The sequence below is a fragment of the Natrix helvetica genome (genome assembly GCF_964273705.1).
Source record: "Natrix helvetica genome assembly, chromosome: 2".
Taxonomy (NCBI): Eukaryota; Metazoa; Chordata; class Lepidosauria; order Squamata; family Natricidae; genus Natrix; species Natrix helvetica.
In genome coordinates, this window is record NC_138552.1 from 200,170,957 (window position 1) to 200,189,985 (window position 19,029).

General features: G+C 43.1%; 1 protein-coding gene across 2 annotated transcripts in view; it reads right to left on the reverse strand.

The window, feature by feature from the left end:
- MAP7 (microtubule associated protein 7) overlaps window positions 1-19,029 on the reverse strand; it is a 116,289-nt gene that overhangs the window by 26,553 nt on the left and 70,707 nt on the right. For both annotated transcript variants that reach the window (XM_081945099.1, XM_081945098.1), the window contains exons 2-5: window positions 17,987-18,088; window positions 14,551-14,616; window positions 2,342-2,505; window positions 1,846-1,963 (exon numbers count right to left, since the gene is read on the reverse strand). In XM_081945099.1, the coding sequence (XP_081801225.1) occupies window positions 1,846-1,963; window positions 2,342-2,505; window positions 14,551-14,616; window positions 17,987-18,088 (450 nt within the window). The remainder of the gene's footprint in view (window positions 1-1,845; window positions 1,964-2,341; window positions 2,506-14,550; window positions 14,617-17,986; window positions 18,089-19,029) is intronic.

The following is a 19,029-nucleotide window of genomic DNA, read 5'->3' on the forward strand; positions in this document are numbered from 1 at the left end:
TGAAGTGGTACTCCAAGCCTGCTAAATCGAGAAGGGTGAAGGATGATTCAACAAAATAACCTAGGACAGAATGCAAGACAATGATTTTTAAAAGTAAAGAAAAACTTAAAAGGCAGCAGTCAAGTTACACAAAAAGAAGCAAAAATAACAAGTAGAACGTTGTTATGAAAAAGACAGCAATTTGATCTTGTAGAAATATCTAACTCATTTTAGGTGTGTGTGTGTTTGTGTTTGTGTGTGTGTGTGTATAAAGTTGTTCTAGTTAGTACTTGAGTAGGAGAAAACATCAGAAAATATCAAGTGTTCAGTTAGACTAGGCAATTTAAAAAAAAAACAATAGCAAGCCACTTCCATACTTTTGCCAAAAGAGCTCTGAATTGAGATGTCCATGAAATTGCTAACAATTGCATTTGTCTTAAAGGGGACTTTACCATTTTACTTATAATTTAAGAGCAATGATCAATGTTTTTGTCCCATAACAAATGCAATAATGCTTGCTAGTGCATTTTCAAAAGAAAATAAAGTATTAATAGAAATACAATTTCTGCATAGCTCAGGTCCATCTATAATAAGATCCTCCTTCTCCATCAATGGAGATTAGGTGAAAACAGAGGAATTCCTCTAGGTTTTTTTTTTAATGACATTTAGAAAACAGATGAATAGTATCCTTTTTTGCAGGACAGATGGAATGAAGTTTCCTCATAATTTGACTGTAGTGGAAGAGGACATTTATGGTTAGGTTTTTAATATAACGTTTGCAGAGGTTTGTACCTATACCAATGTGTACCTCTCTCTTATTTATTGAAATAGCCTAAAACTCACACAGAGACCGGAGAAAAGAAACTGGCTGCTTGAAATGAACAGCAGAGTGGTGCAGTGTATGCACAAAGTCTTAACCATCCCTCCTGAATGATTTTGGAAACTTCAGGCTTCATAGTATGCATCTATACTTGTACAAGACTGTATATATTGATATTATGTTATGTATTATTTATAACACCATACTATATTGTATTTTGTAAAAAAATATGTTTAGGAAAATACAGAAGCGATAAGCCATAATTTAAATATTCATTTAATATCAGATAATCTCTCAGAGACAGCCATTTTGGTGTAATGATTAAGGTGCTGGCCTAGAAACCAAGAGACTGTGAGTTCTTGTCCTACATTAGGCCCAAAGCCAGCTGGATGATTTTGAGTCAATCACTTTCTCTCTGCCGTAGGAAGGAAACGATGGCTCACCACTTCTGAAAAACCTTGCTTAAAAAATTGTATGGGGTCTCTGAGAATTAGACAGGACTGAATGTAAGGGGGAGGGAGGAATCTCTTCAAAGCCAAGTTCATCAGAGGAAAGATAAATCTGCCTAAGAGCTTTAAATATTAATTAATAGCAATGCTCACTGCTGGATTTTCCTCCCTATACAAAGACTTTCACAGCTACAACAAAATATATCATCGGTTTCATTGCTTTATCAGAAATCATATTACTAATCTAAATATCGAATTAAATTCATAAATTTAAAAAGCTTGGCTTGCTAGCACACAGAAACAGACAAAGCAAATGATACAAATACAAATAGATACAAATACAAATGAAGTTGGAAAGGAGAGATCAAATGTCCATATATTAGATCAGTTTCTTATACCGGAAAGTTAAGCATAGAAGAAAGAGGCACCACACATCTGCAGACATATGCACTCAAAGTCTAAAATGCAATTCAGTACAAAAGGCAGGGTCTTCAGTTAAATAACCCATGTATCTATTACGTAGTACACACACACACACACGCACACACACACACACACAAAAGGAGACAGAGTGAGATACCTGGTTTCCAATTTTACCTGCATTATTAACGCTGCTGCTACGATGAAGCGTACTTCCCCAGGACCACCTGTTCTGCTTTTCTTTTGGTTTCTGGCTCCTCTCAATTGTTCGGCGTACAACAGCTTCATGTCGTTCCTAATGAGATAGCCAATTGTTACAACTGGCCTGAAGTGACATTGCCTTCATTCATTTTAATAATCTTAAACTGATAAATGCAATCAATTATATAAAATGTGTTGATCTTAAGGTAACCCAGTGAGAGGGGGAATCAATAAATTTCTATATTCCCACTGTCTTTACTGCCATCGTCATTGCTCTTTTTCTACCCGGATGCAATGAGAAACATTCAAGAGGGAGACCTGTAAGTGGCAGAATTCTGGTTCCCCCAAAAAAGAGTGAATGGACTAACTTATATCAGGATGTGATGGCTAATTTTCACTGGAACCTACTATCTACCCTATTTTCCATATAGAAACGTATTGCCCCAAAGATCCCATAAGAAACTACTCCTACCTTGTCCTCCTCTAATCGCTGCTTCCGTTTTTCTTCTACTGCAGCTCGCCTTCTTTCTTCCTTTAGCCTCTGCTCTTCTAATTTCTTTTTACGTTCCTCCAGATGTTTTTCGTAGTGTTGCCTTGCTCTCTCTTCTTTTTCTAGCCAAGCAGCTTCTCTCGCTGCTAAAAGAATATCAAAGGAAATTTCACTCATTTGGGGGATTATTCTTCTATGACATGAATATTTAATATCAATAGCCCATATTTAAAGATGTTCATAGCATTCTATTGTGACAGCATTATCAATTACCATTTTAGCAAGAATCCTTACAATGCTTCATGAATGGAATACCTTATTAACAAGCAAAAAATAGCTAGGAAATTTTCATCTCCTATCAATTGCCTGGACAAGTCCATGCAGCCTTCGTGCCAACATTTTTGGGTTTGTATTTTTTTTTAATGACTGAGAGAAAATGAACTGATTCACAGTGAATGGGTGTTGGTTCTTACCTGATACACTCATTTTCTGGTAGAGTAAAGACAGCAGCCAGACTGGGTATGCTCCGCCCATTAACCAATCGGACTGAGTCTACACTTATTATGTCATAAGTGTCATAAGGAGCCTTGTGGCTCCTCCACAGTTTCAGATGAACAAAACTGTAGGCTCAAGTGAGAATTGTGAGCAAAAAGTGAAAGTCCACAGTCACTGTATCTCTCTCCTCTGAACAAGGAATTCCTTTGAGTAACCCTGGCTGCTGACTCTACTCTACCAGAAAATGAGCATATCAGATAAGAACCAACGTCGATTTTCCTGTTATCGTAGGGACAGCAGCCAGACTGGGACATACCAAAGACTGGGCTGTCCACTAGGGTGGGAAATTGTAAAAAAGGTCCGTTAGGGCACAAGCACTTGTTGTAGCACCATGCGCCCAAAAGCCGCGTCAGCCGACGCGTACTTGTCCAACTTGTCATGACTTATGAAGACTGTGGGAGACACCCAGGTGGCCGCCCAGCAGACATCTTCCAAGGTGGCTTGAGTGGACCAAGCCGCAGATGTCGCAATGCTGCGTGTAAAATGAGCTGTAATGTTTGCAGGGACCTGTATGGATTGAAGTTCATACAACAGTTTAATTCAGGCTCTTATCCAGCGCCCCAGACTAGATGATGAAGCCTTGGTACCCAAGGAGGCCTGGCGAAAGGAGATGAAGAGAGCTTCCGAGTGGCGCAACGAGGCGGTGCGGTCGATGTAGATCTTGAGGGCACGACGTACGTCAAGAGTGTGCCACTTGCGCTCCCTCTCGTTATGGGGAGATGGACAGAAATCAGGTAGGTCAACTCCTGACCTCAGTGGAAACAGCTATTGACCTTCGGTATGAATGTCAGGTCCAGCCTTAAGACAACTCGGGCTGGATGGAACACACACAAGTCATGCCTGACTGATAGAGCAGCCAAATCAGAAATACGTCTGGCTGAGGTTATAGCCACCAAAAACAGTGTTTTAAAGGACAACAGTTTCAAAGAAGTGGATCTCATAGGTTCAAAGGGCGCGGAAGTCAAAGCCTCTAGGACATGAGGTAAGTCCCAAGTCAGATATCTATGTATGGCAGGAGGATGCGGGTTGGACAGTCCATGGAGAAATCTCCGGATCAAGGGGTGAGAAGGCAGATGTTCGGATGCCAGGCCGTCCAGAACAGGGGCCAGAGCGGCCACCTGTTGATGTAGCGTGTTAAGGGTAAGTCCCTGATCAAGCCCCCTCTGCAGGAAGTCCAATATCTGGGGAATGGATGCCCTAAGTGGGTCAACAGTCTGGTTGGAACATCACAGAGCAAAAGTCCACCATGTGGCATCATAAATGTGGTTAGTAGAGCTTCTGCGTGATGCCTGAATGGTAGCAATGACGTTGAGGGAGATGTTATCGGCTGTTAAGGCTTGCTGCTCAATCGCCATGTGGTTAACTGCAGCCACTGTGGGTCGGGATGACAAACTGACCCTTGGTGTAGAGACAGGAGAGACCGTGGGATGTGCCATGGGGTGGAGATTGACAGAGTCACTAGGTCGGCATACCAAGGCCGGCGTGGCCAATTCAGAGCTAGCAGCAACAGTTCTGCCACCTGCTCCAGCACTTTTTGAATTACCCTCTGAATGAGGGGAAGGGGAGGAAATGCATACAGGAGACCACTGGGCCACTGGCATCTGAAAGCGTCTATTCCTTCTGCCATGGGGTCCATGAACCTCGAGTAATACTTGGGTACCTGGTTGTTGTCTGCTGTCGCGAACAGATCTAGGACTGGGAGGCCGAACCGTAGTGTCAGTCAATGGAAGAGGCTGGATGGTCCACTCCGCCTGATCTATCATTGTCCGGCTCAGCCAGTCTGCTTGGACGTTGGAGACCCTTGAGATGTGTTCTACCCTGAGAGATGACAGGTGAGATTCCGCCCACTGGCACAACAGGTTGGATTCTTGCATCAGGGACCAGGAACGAGTTTCCCCCTGTCTGTTTATGTGTGCCTTGGTCGTGGTATTTTCCGTGAGGACTAATATGTGACGGGCCTGAACTCTGTGGTGGGAGTGTCTCAGGGCGAGGCGAACCGCCCGCAATTCTAGCCAATTTATGCTGTTTTATTTATTTACTGAGCGCTTTTGGCTCTCTTTGAGGGACCACTGATCCTGAGCCACTAGGTCCTGCATGTGTGCCCCCCATCCTGTCAGACTTGTGTCCGTCGTAAGTGGGAGATGGCACGGCTCTCTGAACAAGGTCCCTTGCAAAATCGCCGGGGACTGCCACCATTTGAGAGAGTGTAATGCCTGTCTGGGAAGGGGGACCCTGAGAGGAGATCTGCTCCTGTTGGCCTTTTGATGTGGAAGCATGAACCATTGAAGGCTCCTGCTGTGAAATCTGGCCCATGGGACAATCCCGAAGCAGGATACCATCTTGCCCAAGACTTGGGAGAGAAGAAGAAGGGATGCCTTGCATAGACGTAGCACCTTCCTGACAAGTTCCCTCAGACTGAGAATGGAACACCCTCTCCGCCATGGTGTCTATCAAGACCCCGAGGTGGAGATGGTGAGTGCTGGGAATGAGGTGACTCTTTTTGAGATTCACCTTGAACCCGTGATTCCGCAAGGTGTGAATGGTGAGGGCGAGATCTCTTTCTGCCTGAAACGGAGACCTGGACAACAAGAGGATGTCATCCAGGTAACAGAGAATCTGAACTGGGGATGACCTGATGTGGGCAGCTTATGCTGCCAGTACCTTTGTGAATACCCTGGGGGCAGAGGATAGACTGAACGGAAGAGCTCAGTACTGGAAGTGCCTCCCCCCATAGGAGAAGCAGAGATATTTTCTGTGGTCTATGAAGATGGGGATATGAAGGTAAGCTTCGGTCAAGTCTACCGACGTGAGGAAGTCACCTTTCCTGACCGCCTGGAGGATGGTGAGTGGAGAATGCATTTTGAACCGCCGATAGACAATGTGGTGGTTCAATGTTTTTAGATATAAGATTGCTCTCCATCCCCCAGAATTCTTCGGTACCACAAACAGGCGGGAATAAAAGCCCTGCCCTTCCAGATGGGGAGGAAATGGTTGGATGGCCCGGATCTCGAACAGGTGCTGAATGGCCTGTTCCATCACTGCCCTCTTGTGTGGACACCGAGAGACCGGGTATGGCACGAAGTGTTCCTGGGGGATGGAGAGGAATTCTAGCATGAGACCAAATTTGACAGTTTTGAGTACCCAATTGTCTGTTGTGGTTTCCTCCCAGCGGTGGGCAAAGAACACCAGGCGGCTTCCGATCGGAAGAGAGCCTAGATAGTCATTTCCTAAGTGAAAAATAGTGGTTGCCTCCTCCACGGTAATATTTCTTGGAAGGGAAATGCTGTGTGTTTTTACTAGACCTGTCCTGGTGAGATCCCGGTCTGGGAGTGTAGGATTGGTGTTGTGGATGGGGGAAAGGAAGGTCCCCCATCCGCCGGTCGAAAGGGCGACCTCCTATAGAAGGGAGCGGGCTGACTGTCCTGTTTCTTGTAGATGATGAAAGGACCTTGCGCTTGTCTTTACATTCTGTGAGGTACGGGTCTAAGGGATTACCAAATAATTGGGTGCCACTAAATGGGGAGGCTGCTAGGTGCCACGTGGTATGGACATCCGCCTGCTGTAGTTTGAGCGAGAGCAGACGCCTGGCCGTGACCGAAGAGGCCACGGTTTAGAAGCGAACCTAGCAGCATTAAGGGAAGAATCAGCCACAAATTCAACCGCTGCCCTGATCTTGTTGAGATCCCTATGGGATCTAGTGTCAGTAGGAGTGATGCGTTCCTGAAGCTGTTCAATCCAAACCAAGTCCGCCCTGGAGAAAAGGGAAGTGGCTATAAAGGCCCTAACAGCCCAGGCCCCAGCCTAATAGTTTTTGACTAAGATTTGATCTGAACTTTTCTCCTCAGGTTTGAGAACCTCCTCGGGGGCTCCAGAGACTACAGTAGGTGAAGACAGGGCTGCAACCGGTGCGTCCACTGGGGGAGTCTCGAAGAACTTTGTGAGGTCTGGTGCAATGTTGTAGAGACGTTTGTCAAGGTTGGTCGGCTGTGAGCCCGTGCCTGGAGACTCCCACTGCTTCTGGATGACACTCAGGAATATCTTGGGAACAGGGATCACCTCTTTTTCCACTGTGGGTTTGGTGAATGGGGTACTGGGACCCTCAGTTGAAGCCAGTTCTGCCGGTTTATCCTGTGAAGTAGAAGCTGAAGCAGAAGATGGTAAGTTAGCAGCTTTAATGGCCTTAAGTAGAAGGGACTTGAAACGATCAGTTTTGAATAATCTGGCAAAGGCAGGGGTATCTGGGGTGACCACCTCGTCATCAGACAGGTCTGAGTCCCGCAGGTTATCTTGCTCCCCACCAAATGAGGGCTGAGAAGTAGAGGCAGAGGGATCAGGTTGCTGAGCCGCAGCAGAAGATTCATGCTTATGGGCATGTCGATGGAGCAGGTTGGGGTTGCTGTTGTAGGCCAGCAGCCCTGACCTGTTTAATGGTTTTAGCAATGATTGTTGCCATATCAGCAGGAGAGGTGTACATGGTGTGGGGGCCCCAGAGCCACGTGTAACCGGGAGGGAAGCCTGTTCAAAGGTGCGCTCTCTATTGAGAGGGACATCAAAGAAATTGCCTCTGTTGTCAGGTTCCATCAAAGATGAGGACTCCGAAGAAGACAATTCCCCTTCTGAATAGGCCAGGGGGGTGGGGGTCAGGGCCCATGGGAAGCAAGACAGGTGGATCTGGGGACGCCACTTGGTGATCCTCGGAAGGAGGGAGGGCTGGGCAGTTAGAATAGGCTGTTGATTTTGGGCCCTCTGAATTTTTTTCTCAAGGGCCTTCTGCCTGCGCTCTTCTGCCCTGGTAGTTGCATTAGAGACCTTGGAGTTTACTCCTGAGGAAGGGGCCTCTTTGGCTTGCTTCTTCCTGCTACTCTTTACCCCTGATGGCCCTGCCTCCTCTAATCCTGCATTCATATCCATAGCTGGATCAGCCATTTCCCCAACATAAATCAACACCCCAATAAGATAGGCAATGGTCTCACCCGTTTGCTGGCCAGGGGCTCCTGATCCGGACCACCTCGGGTGATCCCGCGTTGCTGGGCACTCCAAACGGATGCTGTAGAGTTCGCACCTTTTTTTTTTTAAACAAAGTTTTATTGGTTTTTTAATGTTTTACAAAGGGAAAAGGTATGGGAAAGGTTACAAATTTTGGCAGCCGCGAAATGCGGTAGGTGCACCCCCCCCTCCAAACTCATAGTGTACATTTGCATAAAATTCAAATATTACATAATAGCATATAGTCAGTGTGGTAAATTACAATACAATACAATACAATACAATAGTAGAGTTGGAAGGGACCTTGGAGGTCTTCTAGTCCAACCCCCTGCCTAGGCAGGAAACCTTATACCGTTTCAGACAAATAGCTATCCAACATCTTCTTAAAGACTTCCAGTGTTGGGGCATTCACAACTTCTGGAGGCAAGCTGTTCCACTGATTAATTGTTCTCACTGTCAGGAAATTTCTCCTCAGTTCTAAGTTGCTTCTCTCCTTGATTAGTTTCCACCCATTGCTTCTTGTTCTACCCTCAGGTGCTTTGGAGAATAGTTTGACTCCCTCTTCTTTGTGGCAACCTCTGAGATATTGGAATAATGCTATCATGTCTCCCCTAGTCCTTCTTTCTCTTAAGTTAAACATACCCAGTTCCTGCAACCGTTCTTCATATGTTTTAGTCTCCAGTCCCCTAATCATCTTTGTTGCTCTTCTCTGCACTCTTTCTAGAGTCTCCACATCTTTTTTACATCGTGGCGACCAGAACTGAATGCAGTATTCCAAGTGTGGCCTTACCAAGGCATTATAAAGTGGTATTAACACTTCACGTGATCTTGATTCTATCCCTCTGTTGATGCAGCCTAGAACTGTGTTGGCTTTTTTGGCAGCTGCTGCACACTGCTGGCTCATATTTAAATGGTTGTCCACTAGGACTCCAAGATCCCTTTCACAGTTACTACTACTGAGTAAGGTATCACCTATACTGTACCTGTGCATTCCGTTTTTGTTGCCTAAATGTAGAACCTTACTCTTTTCACCACTGAATTTCATTTTATTAGATAGTGCCCAATGTTCAAGTTTGTCAAGATCCTTCTGTATCTTAAGCCTATCTTCTGGAGTGTTGGCTATTCCTGCCAGCTTGGTATCATCTGCAAATTTGATGAGTTCCCCATTTATTCCCTCATCCAAATCATTGATGAAGATGTTGAAGAGTACTGGGCCTAAAACAGAGCCTTGGGGTACTCCACTGCATACTTCCCTCCATGTAGATGCAGTTCCATTGAGAACTACACGTTGAGTGCGGTTGGTCAGCCAGTTACCAATCCATCTGGTGGTGATGCTGTCTAACCCACATTCTTCTACTTTATCTAGTAGTAGGTTATGGTCTACCTTATCAAAAGCCTTACTGAAGTCCAAGTAAACTATATCAACGGCATTCCTCTGGTCCACTAATTTTGTCACATTATCAAAGAATGCAATAAGATTAGTCTGTCATGATCTGTTTTTGACAAATCCATGTTGGATTTCAATTGGTAATTTCGGTCAGTTTATATCACATGGGTTTTCTTACTTATTTGTGTGATCTGAGCTTTCTTGATGTCGCCCCATCTCCCCCAGTTGGCAGTGCTCCGGCCCCTCCCGTGTCTTGTACATCTACTGAAGTGTCTTCTGGTTTTTCTAGGAGTAATTTATTTTTTTTCCATAAAGGCCTGCGCCTCTATGGGTGTATTAATTCTAACTCTTGTCTCCTCCCAGAATATTAACATACCTTCAGGCAGTAACCATCGAAACCACACCCCCTTCTGGTATAGTTTATTCGCCAATTGCGAATAAAATTTTCTTTTCTCCCTCACTTTCTTGGGGATCTGTTTCAGAATGGTTATCTCCTTATCTTTGTATGTCAAGGCTTGCCCCCTTTGTGCATTCAGGATTTCATCTCTTGTGCTTTTCCTAAGAAATTTAATGTGTACCTCCCTGGGGACATTGTGTGTTCTAGCATAGGCTGAGTTCACTCTATAGGCCAGGTCTATATTCCACCCCATCTGTTGTTTTTCCTTCTGAATATACTCAGCCAAAATGGTTGTCATGATGTCCCTTATGTTTTCATCATCTGTCTCCATCACGTTCTGAAATCTAAGATAAAAAGACATTCTCTCAAACTCTATTTTCATTTGTTGGGTGTCAAGTTCTTTGTTTCCCCTCTGCACACCCTCTATTCCCCCCTTCATCTCAGCCGCCCCATCTTCCAAAAGATCCAGTCTCTGTGAGTTCTTATTAATTTTATCCTGGTTCTCTTTAATTTCTTCTTTCATCTCCTTCAATTGTCTCTTTATTTCCTCTTGTCTCTGTAGAAGTTGTTGAAGCATTTGATGAAGCTCCAGGTCTGTAGATTTAGGTTGCTTGAAGGCTGTTAACGTTGATTGTGTGCTAGGACTGGAGGTTGCAGATGTTGGGGCAGAGGCAGCAAAGCCTGACTTTCCAGGAGGTGGTCTTTTAGATGCCATTGTTTATAAAATAAAGAGTCCAGTCAGTATAAAGAGGAATCAGTCAGAGAGATAGAACAGCCAAGAGAGTCCAGGAGGCAGAGAGTCCAGGCACAGGGGAGTTTTCTAATCACCCTGGCGAAAGAGCAGTCGTTTTTCACTCCAGGGGGTTCAGAAGCAAACAGTCCACAAGAGAATTATCCAGATAGCATGGAGACAAAGACCGGAAGCCTGAAGCTAAAAGGTGGAGTCAAGTTTCACATTTCATGAAGACAACGGAAGTGTGCCATCTTGCCCTGCCAGCTTCGGGTATTGAGGCAACAAATAAAGTTTTCAAAATTCAAAGTTCCCAGGGCTTCCAGATCTCATTGTCTTAAACCTTGAAAGTTTAAATCTGAAAATCCATTTAGTAGGGGTGTGAAATCTTTGGTTTAGCTCTCCCCCTCCTCCTTCCCTTGGGGCTGAGAGCTCACTTGTTTCCAGCCGCTTGTCCAAGTGGGGGGGGGGGAATCCCCCTCCCCTCCAGCTGCACCTCTCCAAATCAAACCAAAAGTTCAAGTTTGCACAGCTGACAAGTTTTAGAGTTGGTAATAGGAATGAAGGGAGTCTACACCTCACTGCTCCGCCGCCGCATCCTTCAGCTTTCTTTTTTCACTCCGAACAGCCTGTCAACGAAGACGCACCCACGCGCCCTCCAATCTGCTCCCTGGTGCCTTGAGCGCACAGGGGACCTCCCGCCGGCCGCCGGCGATGCAGGGATCCCTTGCGATGCCGCCCCTCCGGCAGGACGCCTCTACGGGCATCCTGTGCCCCCCAAGAAGTGGGGAAGCCCACCGGGGAGCCGGAGCGAGCAACGAGCTGCCCGTCGCCGTCAGCCACCGGAACCGGAAGTCCGAATTTGCGCCTTTTTTAAAGCATCCAAAATGGGTGACTTTTTTTCTCTGAGGCTTTTCTGAGCCTCAAAATGGCTGCCGCTATCTTCGTGGACTTTTCCGACCCGCAAAATGGCCACCGATACTAAGTGTGGCCAGGCGATCTGCAGAATGGCCACCGGACTTGCCTGGAACCGCTGTGTGCGAAACAGCTGGTCGCACATCCATCCGAGTGCCCAGAATCAAGGAGCGCCGCGGGGAAATAGCCATGGAGCCGTAGCTCGTGAGCTAGCCAATCTGATTGCAAGGCAGGCTTCCTAAGTGAACTTGGGGCTGCAGGCAATCAGACGGCTGAGGAGAGGTAGCCAGAGATCAGTTTTGAATTTTCGTCCAATTTGTAGAATAAAGGATTATTTAAGGAACCAATTTAAAGGAACAACATTTTTTTTTTGAAAAATTCACCAATTAAAGATATAATTAAATAATTTGGAGGAGAGATCAATTCTCATAGCCAGTCCAGGTTGGATTGCGTCTGAAACTGGGGAGGAGCCACAAGGGCCCGATGACATCATAAGTGTAGACTCAGTCCGACTGGTTAATGGATGAAGCATACCCAGTCTGGTTGCTGTCTCTACGATAAGAGGAAAACTGGTTGACTTCCATGCCTAAGGCAGGACTAGTACTCATGTTTCCCATTACTAGACTAGCATTTTAGCCATTAAACCAGACTGGCTGTCTAGGACATATGAATCTCTCACAAAGTATTCAAACCCTGAATCTTGCACTCTGGTGCTTATAGAGACAGTGACTGAAATTTGCATTTACATCTACATCTTTCTATTCCCTTTTGTTGGGGGACCTTATTGGGTCAATTCTCCTCCACCAAGCAAGATTTCCTTAAGTTGACTTTGATTTCTAGTAATTACATGGACATATTTATGGCATTCATACAGGCGTCATATGTCAGTGCTGTCTTCTGGGATATTTTTCTACTTTCCAGTCTATCTTCTGGCTTTGAAATTCCACTGTAGTCATTTATTTGGGTATTAAGGCTTATTTTCTGAACCCACATAAGGTAGGCCAGGTACCAATATCTAAGGCAGGCCTGTCAAACTGATGGTCCGCAGGCCAGATACATCATTGCAGGCCAATGCAAATAGAAAGAAAATGACAAAAGAAAATGAAAGTAATACCCTTAGTAATAGATGCCCTGGGTGCAGTCCCCAAACAATTGGCACACCACTTGAATACCACTGGCATTGACAAAAATCACCATCTGTCAATTGCAAAAGGCAGCTTTCCTCAGAACAGCTTACATCCTGCAACAATACCTAATACCATCAAACATCAACATACGCCTATGCCACATCCTTGGGAAGGACCCGATAGGTGGATAAAAATGCCAAATCCAGTCTGAGCATCTGGATGACTGTGCGACAAATCAGAAATCCCATTTCAGTCTCATTTGTAGATCATAGTTCAACCATATGTTAAAGACATAGCAATGCATCTTTAAAAACCATAATCAGTTTCCATCATAATTACAGCCCTTGTCAAATATATATTTTATTACTATATTTTATTGAATGTATTTTTAGCATTAAGCATAACCTGGAAATGTATTACAGGGGCTTTTAAATATTTCAAATAAACAATCATCAAATAAATGAACAGAAGCATGATATTATGATTAAAATCCATTAAATAATTGTAAAATTATATAATCCATTAAATGAGAGCCAGTTTGATGTAGTGGTTAAGGCGTTATCCTAGAAACCAGGAGATTGAGTTCTAGTCCGACTTTAGGCATGAAAAACCAGATGGGTGACTTTGGGTCATTCACTGTCTCTCAGCCCAACTCACTTCACAGGGTTATTGTTACGGGGAAAATAAGACAAAAAAGAGGTTTGGTATATTTGCCACCTTGAGTTGTATATGATGAAAAGAACAGGATGAGCATCTAACAAAAATACTAAAAGTTGAAAACCAACCCCAAACACAATTTAATAAACTAAAATACAATTTAAAAAAATACAACTCAGATGTTTAAAAGTTCATTTAATGTTTTATCAAAAAATAATAATTCTAAGACAGTCCTTCACTTTTAAATGAGAAATAAAGCATATAATGAAAAGAAATAAAATAAAAAATGGTCATCTAGAATAATCCTGAGAAGGTATTCTATAATTGAACAATTCACACTGAACAAAGTCCCTGAAATGTATTTAGTTTTTATTAAGCTAATATTCTGCTTCTTAGATATATTGTCCAAGTATCTTTCCTAGATGTCTATGATCATCTGTCCTGTAATTAGCTTTGGATCTCAATTCTTTCACATGAATATTTGAAGCAGCTCTTAGAAATCAATCAAGAGATATCACTGTTAATCCCAAAGCATGTGTCAATTTAGATCACAATCAGACATGTGCATAATGACTTGGGGTGGTATGCTTTCTATCCCCATGCATACAATCCTTAATATAACCACAATTTCTGCACAATATATGTTATGAAAAGAATTGCAGAATTCTATACTTTGGAGTAGGCCATGTATGCCTTTAAAACCAACCTATTCCTTACTACATTACTGCCTATTTCTCTTGCAACAAACCTAAAATCTCACTGCTAAATCCACCGGTGCCTGAATCTGTGTTCATAATTTCAAAAAAATATTTATGCAAAAGTATGCATATAACCCTTTTAATTATACTCGTGTCAGCCTCACTAGGTAGACTAGACCATGAAATCAACTCCACAGGATGGTTAAAATTACTTTTATTGAGATACTATAACAGAACCATGAAAATCTGATCTCCTTCTTACAGTTCAGTGAATTAGGGAGGTCTCTGTCTGAGGTGCTTCCAAATATTATCTGCATATTCTGGACTTTAAAAATGATTTGGCACCTGCAAATTTCTGTCAAGGTCATCTTCCTTATTTTCTACACCTATAACTCATGGTATCAAATGCAAAAATCCTATCTACTTCTCTCTTTCATATTTATGAGGCTACTTAGCTCAATATGAGGCATTGTAAACAAACCCAAGACAACAAAAGAAATAAAAAATAGGGAACTAATGTTCTCCAACACATTAATACAATGTCACTCAGGGGACATATATTCTACCCAACCCAAGACAAGGAATAAGCCAGGCCTTCAAGATCCATTTAAATGGCAGCAGTATTGATATTACTTGAACCTTGGGGAGGGCAGCCATACAATCCAGAGGACAGTAATATTGTGCTATGACAACCCATCAATAAGGCAATTTATATGGTTTATTAGTAAATATGACTTACCTAAAATCTTTTCCTGTTCTACTCTTCGTTCTCTGGCCAGTCGTTGTCTTTCATCAACTTTTAGTGCTGGTATACAATGAGTGAAAACAATGTAAGATTTAGGTTCCATCTTGTATGAGTGGCAGCTGTTCCTGAATTCTACAGAACCTACTTCTAAGCATCAATCCATAGATATCGATAGAAACTTAAGATGTCATATTTAAAAATGCTGGATTCTAAAACCAATACAGAATTTATATCGTACAAAATAAAAGAGAGAGTATTTATTTAACAACTTGTGAAGTCTCATTTTTCTCCACCATATTCAAGAGCATCTTATTAAAACCTCCCACAACTATATATCTTCCAGGTATTAGTTGGGAACTTGGAATTACATTTGACACCTCTGAAAAGCAGAGGACTAGTTTAAACCATTATTATTTAGGATATCCATCATCATTTTAATCAGTTCCATAAATCAGCTAGAAAACTTACATTAAAAATAAATACCCTGGAACATGTACATTTCTATATTATTCAAGAATTCTAGATTTCTCCCTGAAATCTTCAATATCTCCAAATATTAATAATTAAAAGTTATTGGGTTGCTATCCCATATTTTTCCATATGGTGGAAAAAAATGAGAGATAGTAATGGAAATAGCTTACATCGGGGTGTCAAACTCAAGGCCTAGGGGCCAGATCCAGCCCACAGGTGCTTAGGTCTGGCCCACAGGGCTGCCCTGGAAACAGTGAAGGACCAGACCACAGTGCCTCTGCCACTGAAAATAGAGCTTGGGAGGACTGCGGGTGGCCCTCCCGAGCTCTGTTTTCGCTGGCAGAGAGTTGCAGGAGGCCATCACAGCCAAAAACAGAACTGGAAGCCCCTTTTCGCTGCAGAGCGCTCGGGCCTCCACAGGCAACCCAAACATGAGTGACATGATGCTGGCCACGCCCACCTTGGCCACACCAATATGGCCCCCTCGAGGTCAAACACAACCCTGATGCAGCCCTTAATGAAATTGAGTTTGACATCCCCGATTTACATGTTTGACAAGATCATTTAAAGTTCTCAAAATAAGTGAATGAGGCAAAGCAATTTCATATTAGAACCTTCATCTGGAAGTACTCCATATTGTTCTCTGTCCAGCAATATTGAGATTCTTTCAGTGGTAGGAACCCCAGTCTGCAATTGCAGAGTGCTCACACTGGGGAACCTCTGAGTGACCGCTTGTTATGTAGCTTGCATTAAAGTTAATTCACAACAACATGCTGTAGAATCCTATCTATCCTACAGGTAATCTTCAACTTACGGCCACAACTGAGACCAGAATTTTTACTGCTAAGTGAAGCGGTTAAGTGATTCACTTCCAATTTTACAACCTTTTTTGCCACAGATTTTAAAGCAAATAACTGAAGTTATTTACCGTATTTTTCAGAGTATAAAACGCACTGGAGTATAAGATGCACCAAGGTTTTGAAGAGGCATTTTTTTTAAAAAAGTAGGTAGGTAGGTAGAGGGACAGAGAGGGAGAGAAAGAGAGAGAAATAGAGTAGGGAGGGAGGGAGAGAGAGAGAGTAGTTAGGTAGGTAGATAAAGGGATAGAGAGAGAGAGAGAGAGAGAGAGAGAGAGAGAGAGCAACAGAGAGAGAGAGAAATAGAGAAATACAGTAGGGAGGGAGGGAGAGAGAGTGCGTAGGTAGGTAGGCAGAGGGATCGAGAGAGAGAAATAGAAAGAGATAGAAAGAGAGAGAATACAGTAGATAGGTAGGGAGAGAGAGAGAGTAAGTAGGTTGGTAGGTAGAGGGATAGAGAAAGAGAAAGAGATAGATAGAGAGAAATACAGTAGGTGGGGAGGGAGAGAGAGTAGGTAGGTTGGTAGGTAGAGGGATAGAGAGAGAAATGGAGAGAGATAGAAATACAGTAGATAGGTAGGGGGAGAGAGAGATAGTAATTAGGTAGGTAGGTAGATAAAGGGATAGAGAGAGAGACACACAGAGAGAAATACAGTAGATAGGTAGGGAGGGAGAGAGAGAGTAGTTAGGTAGGTAGGTAGATAAAGGGGGAGAGAGAGAGAGAGAGAGAGAGAGAGAGAGAAATACAGTAGATAGGTAGGGAGAGAGGGAGATAGAGTAAGTAGGTAGGTAGGTAGAGGGATAGAGAGAGAAATACAGTAGGTAGATAGGGAGAAAGAGGGTAGATAGGTAGGTAGATTGGTAGATAAAGGGATAGAGAGAGAGAAATACAGTAGATAGGTAGAGAGAGAGAGAGTAGTTAGGTAGGTAGGTAGATAAAGGGATATATAGAGAGAAATAGAGAGAGATAGAGAGATAAAGAATTACAGTAGGTAAGTAGGGAGAGAGAGAGTGTATGTATAGGTAGGTAGAAAGGTAGAGGAATATATAGAGAGAAATATAGATAGAGAGAAATACAGTAGAGAGGTAGGTGTTTCCGCTGGAACAGCAATTGATCAATGTAATTCTCATCAATCAGTTAAAGAGCTTTCCAAAAGGAAAAAAAAGTTTTTGCACTCTGCAAACCTCCCCAAAATGTCCCATTTTTCACGAAAATAGGCCCATTTTTTTTTTTAAAAAGGCATGAATAGCCTTAGGGGGGCTTGCAGAGTGCTCCTGGAGGGGGGGGCAAAAATGAGCAAAAACGGGCCTTTTTTTGCTAAAACGGCCCATTTTTTATCAAAACAATTGCATGCATAGCCTTATGGAGGCTTATAGAATGCTGCTAGGGACTGGGGGGGGGGGAACGGTCCATTTTTTGCTCATTTCTGCCCTCTGAAAGCCTTCATTAGGGTATGCACAGCCATTTTGGTGTAGGGAGGCAAAAAATTCTGTATTCGATGTATAAGATGCACCCAGATTTTCAGCTTCTTTTTTGAGGAAAAAAGGTGTGTCTTATACTCCGAAAAATACGGTAAGTGAATTGCATAATCATTAAGCAAATCTGGCTTCCCCCATTGACTTTGCTTATCAGAAGCCAGATGGGAAGATCACAAATGGTGATCAGGTGATCCCAGGCCTTTGCAACCATCATAAAGCTATGCTGCTTGCCAAGTGCCCAAATTTTGATCATTTGATTCTTGTGAATGTAATAGCAATAACACTTAGACTTATATACCGCTTCACAGTGCTTTACAGCCTGCTCTAAGCGGTTTACAGAGTAAGCATATATTGCCCCCAACAATTTGGGTCCTCATTTTACCCACGTCAGGAGGATGGAAGGCTGAGTCAACCTTGAGCCTGGTGAGATTCAAACTGCCAAATTGCTGGCAGCCGGCAGTCTGCAGAAGTAGCCTGCAGTACTGCATTCTAACCACTGCACCACTGCAGCTCTTGGAACTAAAACGTCAATATTTAAAACTTATAGAATGTTTTAAAGTATAACAAACCTGTCACATTTCAGTAGAAGGAAAACACTGGGAAGAGTTAAATTACTATAATACCTGTTTTGGCTCCTGCAGGATTAGTGCCCTGTCCTAAAAGGGCAGAAGAGTGCGGGCTGGATGAGACAGCTTTTTTATCAAGTGCTTTAGAGTTCTCAGATACTAAAATGAAGAGAGAAAAGAAAAATAAATGAATTAACCATATCATTACAATCTGTTTTCTTTTTCTCCTTGACATAATCAATTCCAACCATTCATTTATTGGTAGTTTTTGACTTACAACTACAACGGGGACCAGAATTTTCTCATGAGTCACTGCAGTCATAAAGCGAGTCACCACGTGATTGGACCCAAGTTTACAATTATTTTTGCTGCAGCAGTGAAGCGAATCACTTATGTGTTCATGAAGCAAGTCATGTATTTGTTAAGTAAATCCAGTTTCCTCAATTTACACTTTTTCTGTCGAAAGCTGGCTGGGAAAGTTGCCCATTGGAATCGTCTGACTGCAACCAAGCATAAATGTGAGCCAGTTGCCACATCCAAACTACGATCATATGATTGTGGGGTGGTAATGAGGGGGTCATGAGTGGTAAATCACTTTTTCCGAGGCCAATGTAACTTTGAACCATTGTCAAACAAATGGTTATAAATAAAACGACTACCTGTACATGAATTAGGATAAGGCACAAAATGGCGACATATATATTCCTAGATCAACATTCCTCCATCTTGGTACTGTAACTTTAAGATGTGTGAAGTCCATACATCTTATAGTTGCCAAATCTGAGAGACAGCGTTCTAGATAATGCTGGACTGTAATTTCTAGCAATTCCAGTCACATGGCCAGTAGCACGGAAAGCGGAGGAACTCTAGTTCGGTAACACTCTGAAGAAATCACAAGTTGTATATCTGAAAACAGATGAGCTGCATCTGCTTAAAAAAATAAGTAGCCTTCTCTTGTCTGGGAGCAGGTGTCAGGGTTTCAGTAAACACACAATCTAGCATTAAATTCAGCCCTTTGGGTGCAACAGAAAACACTCTCGGTGGAATTAGGGGGCCTAATGTAAGACGTATCTAAGATATACTCAGGCAGCTGTTCTCAA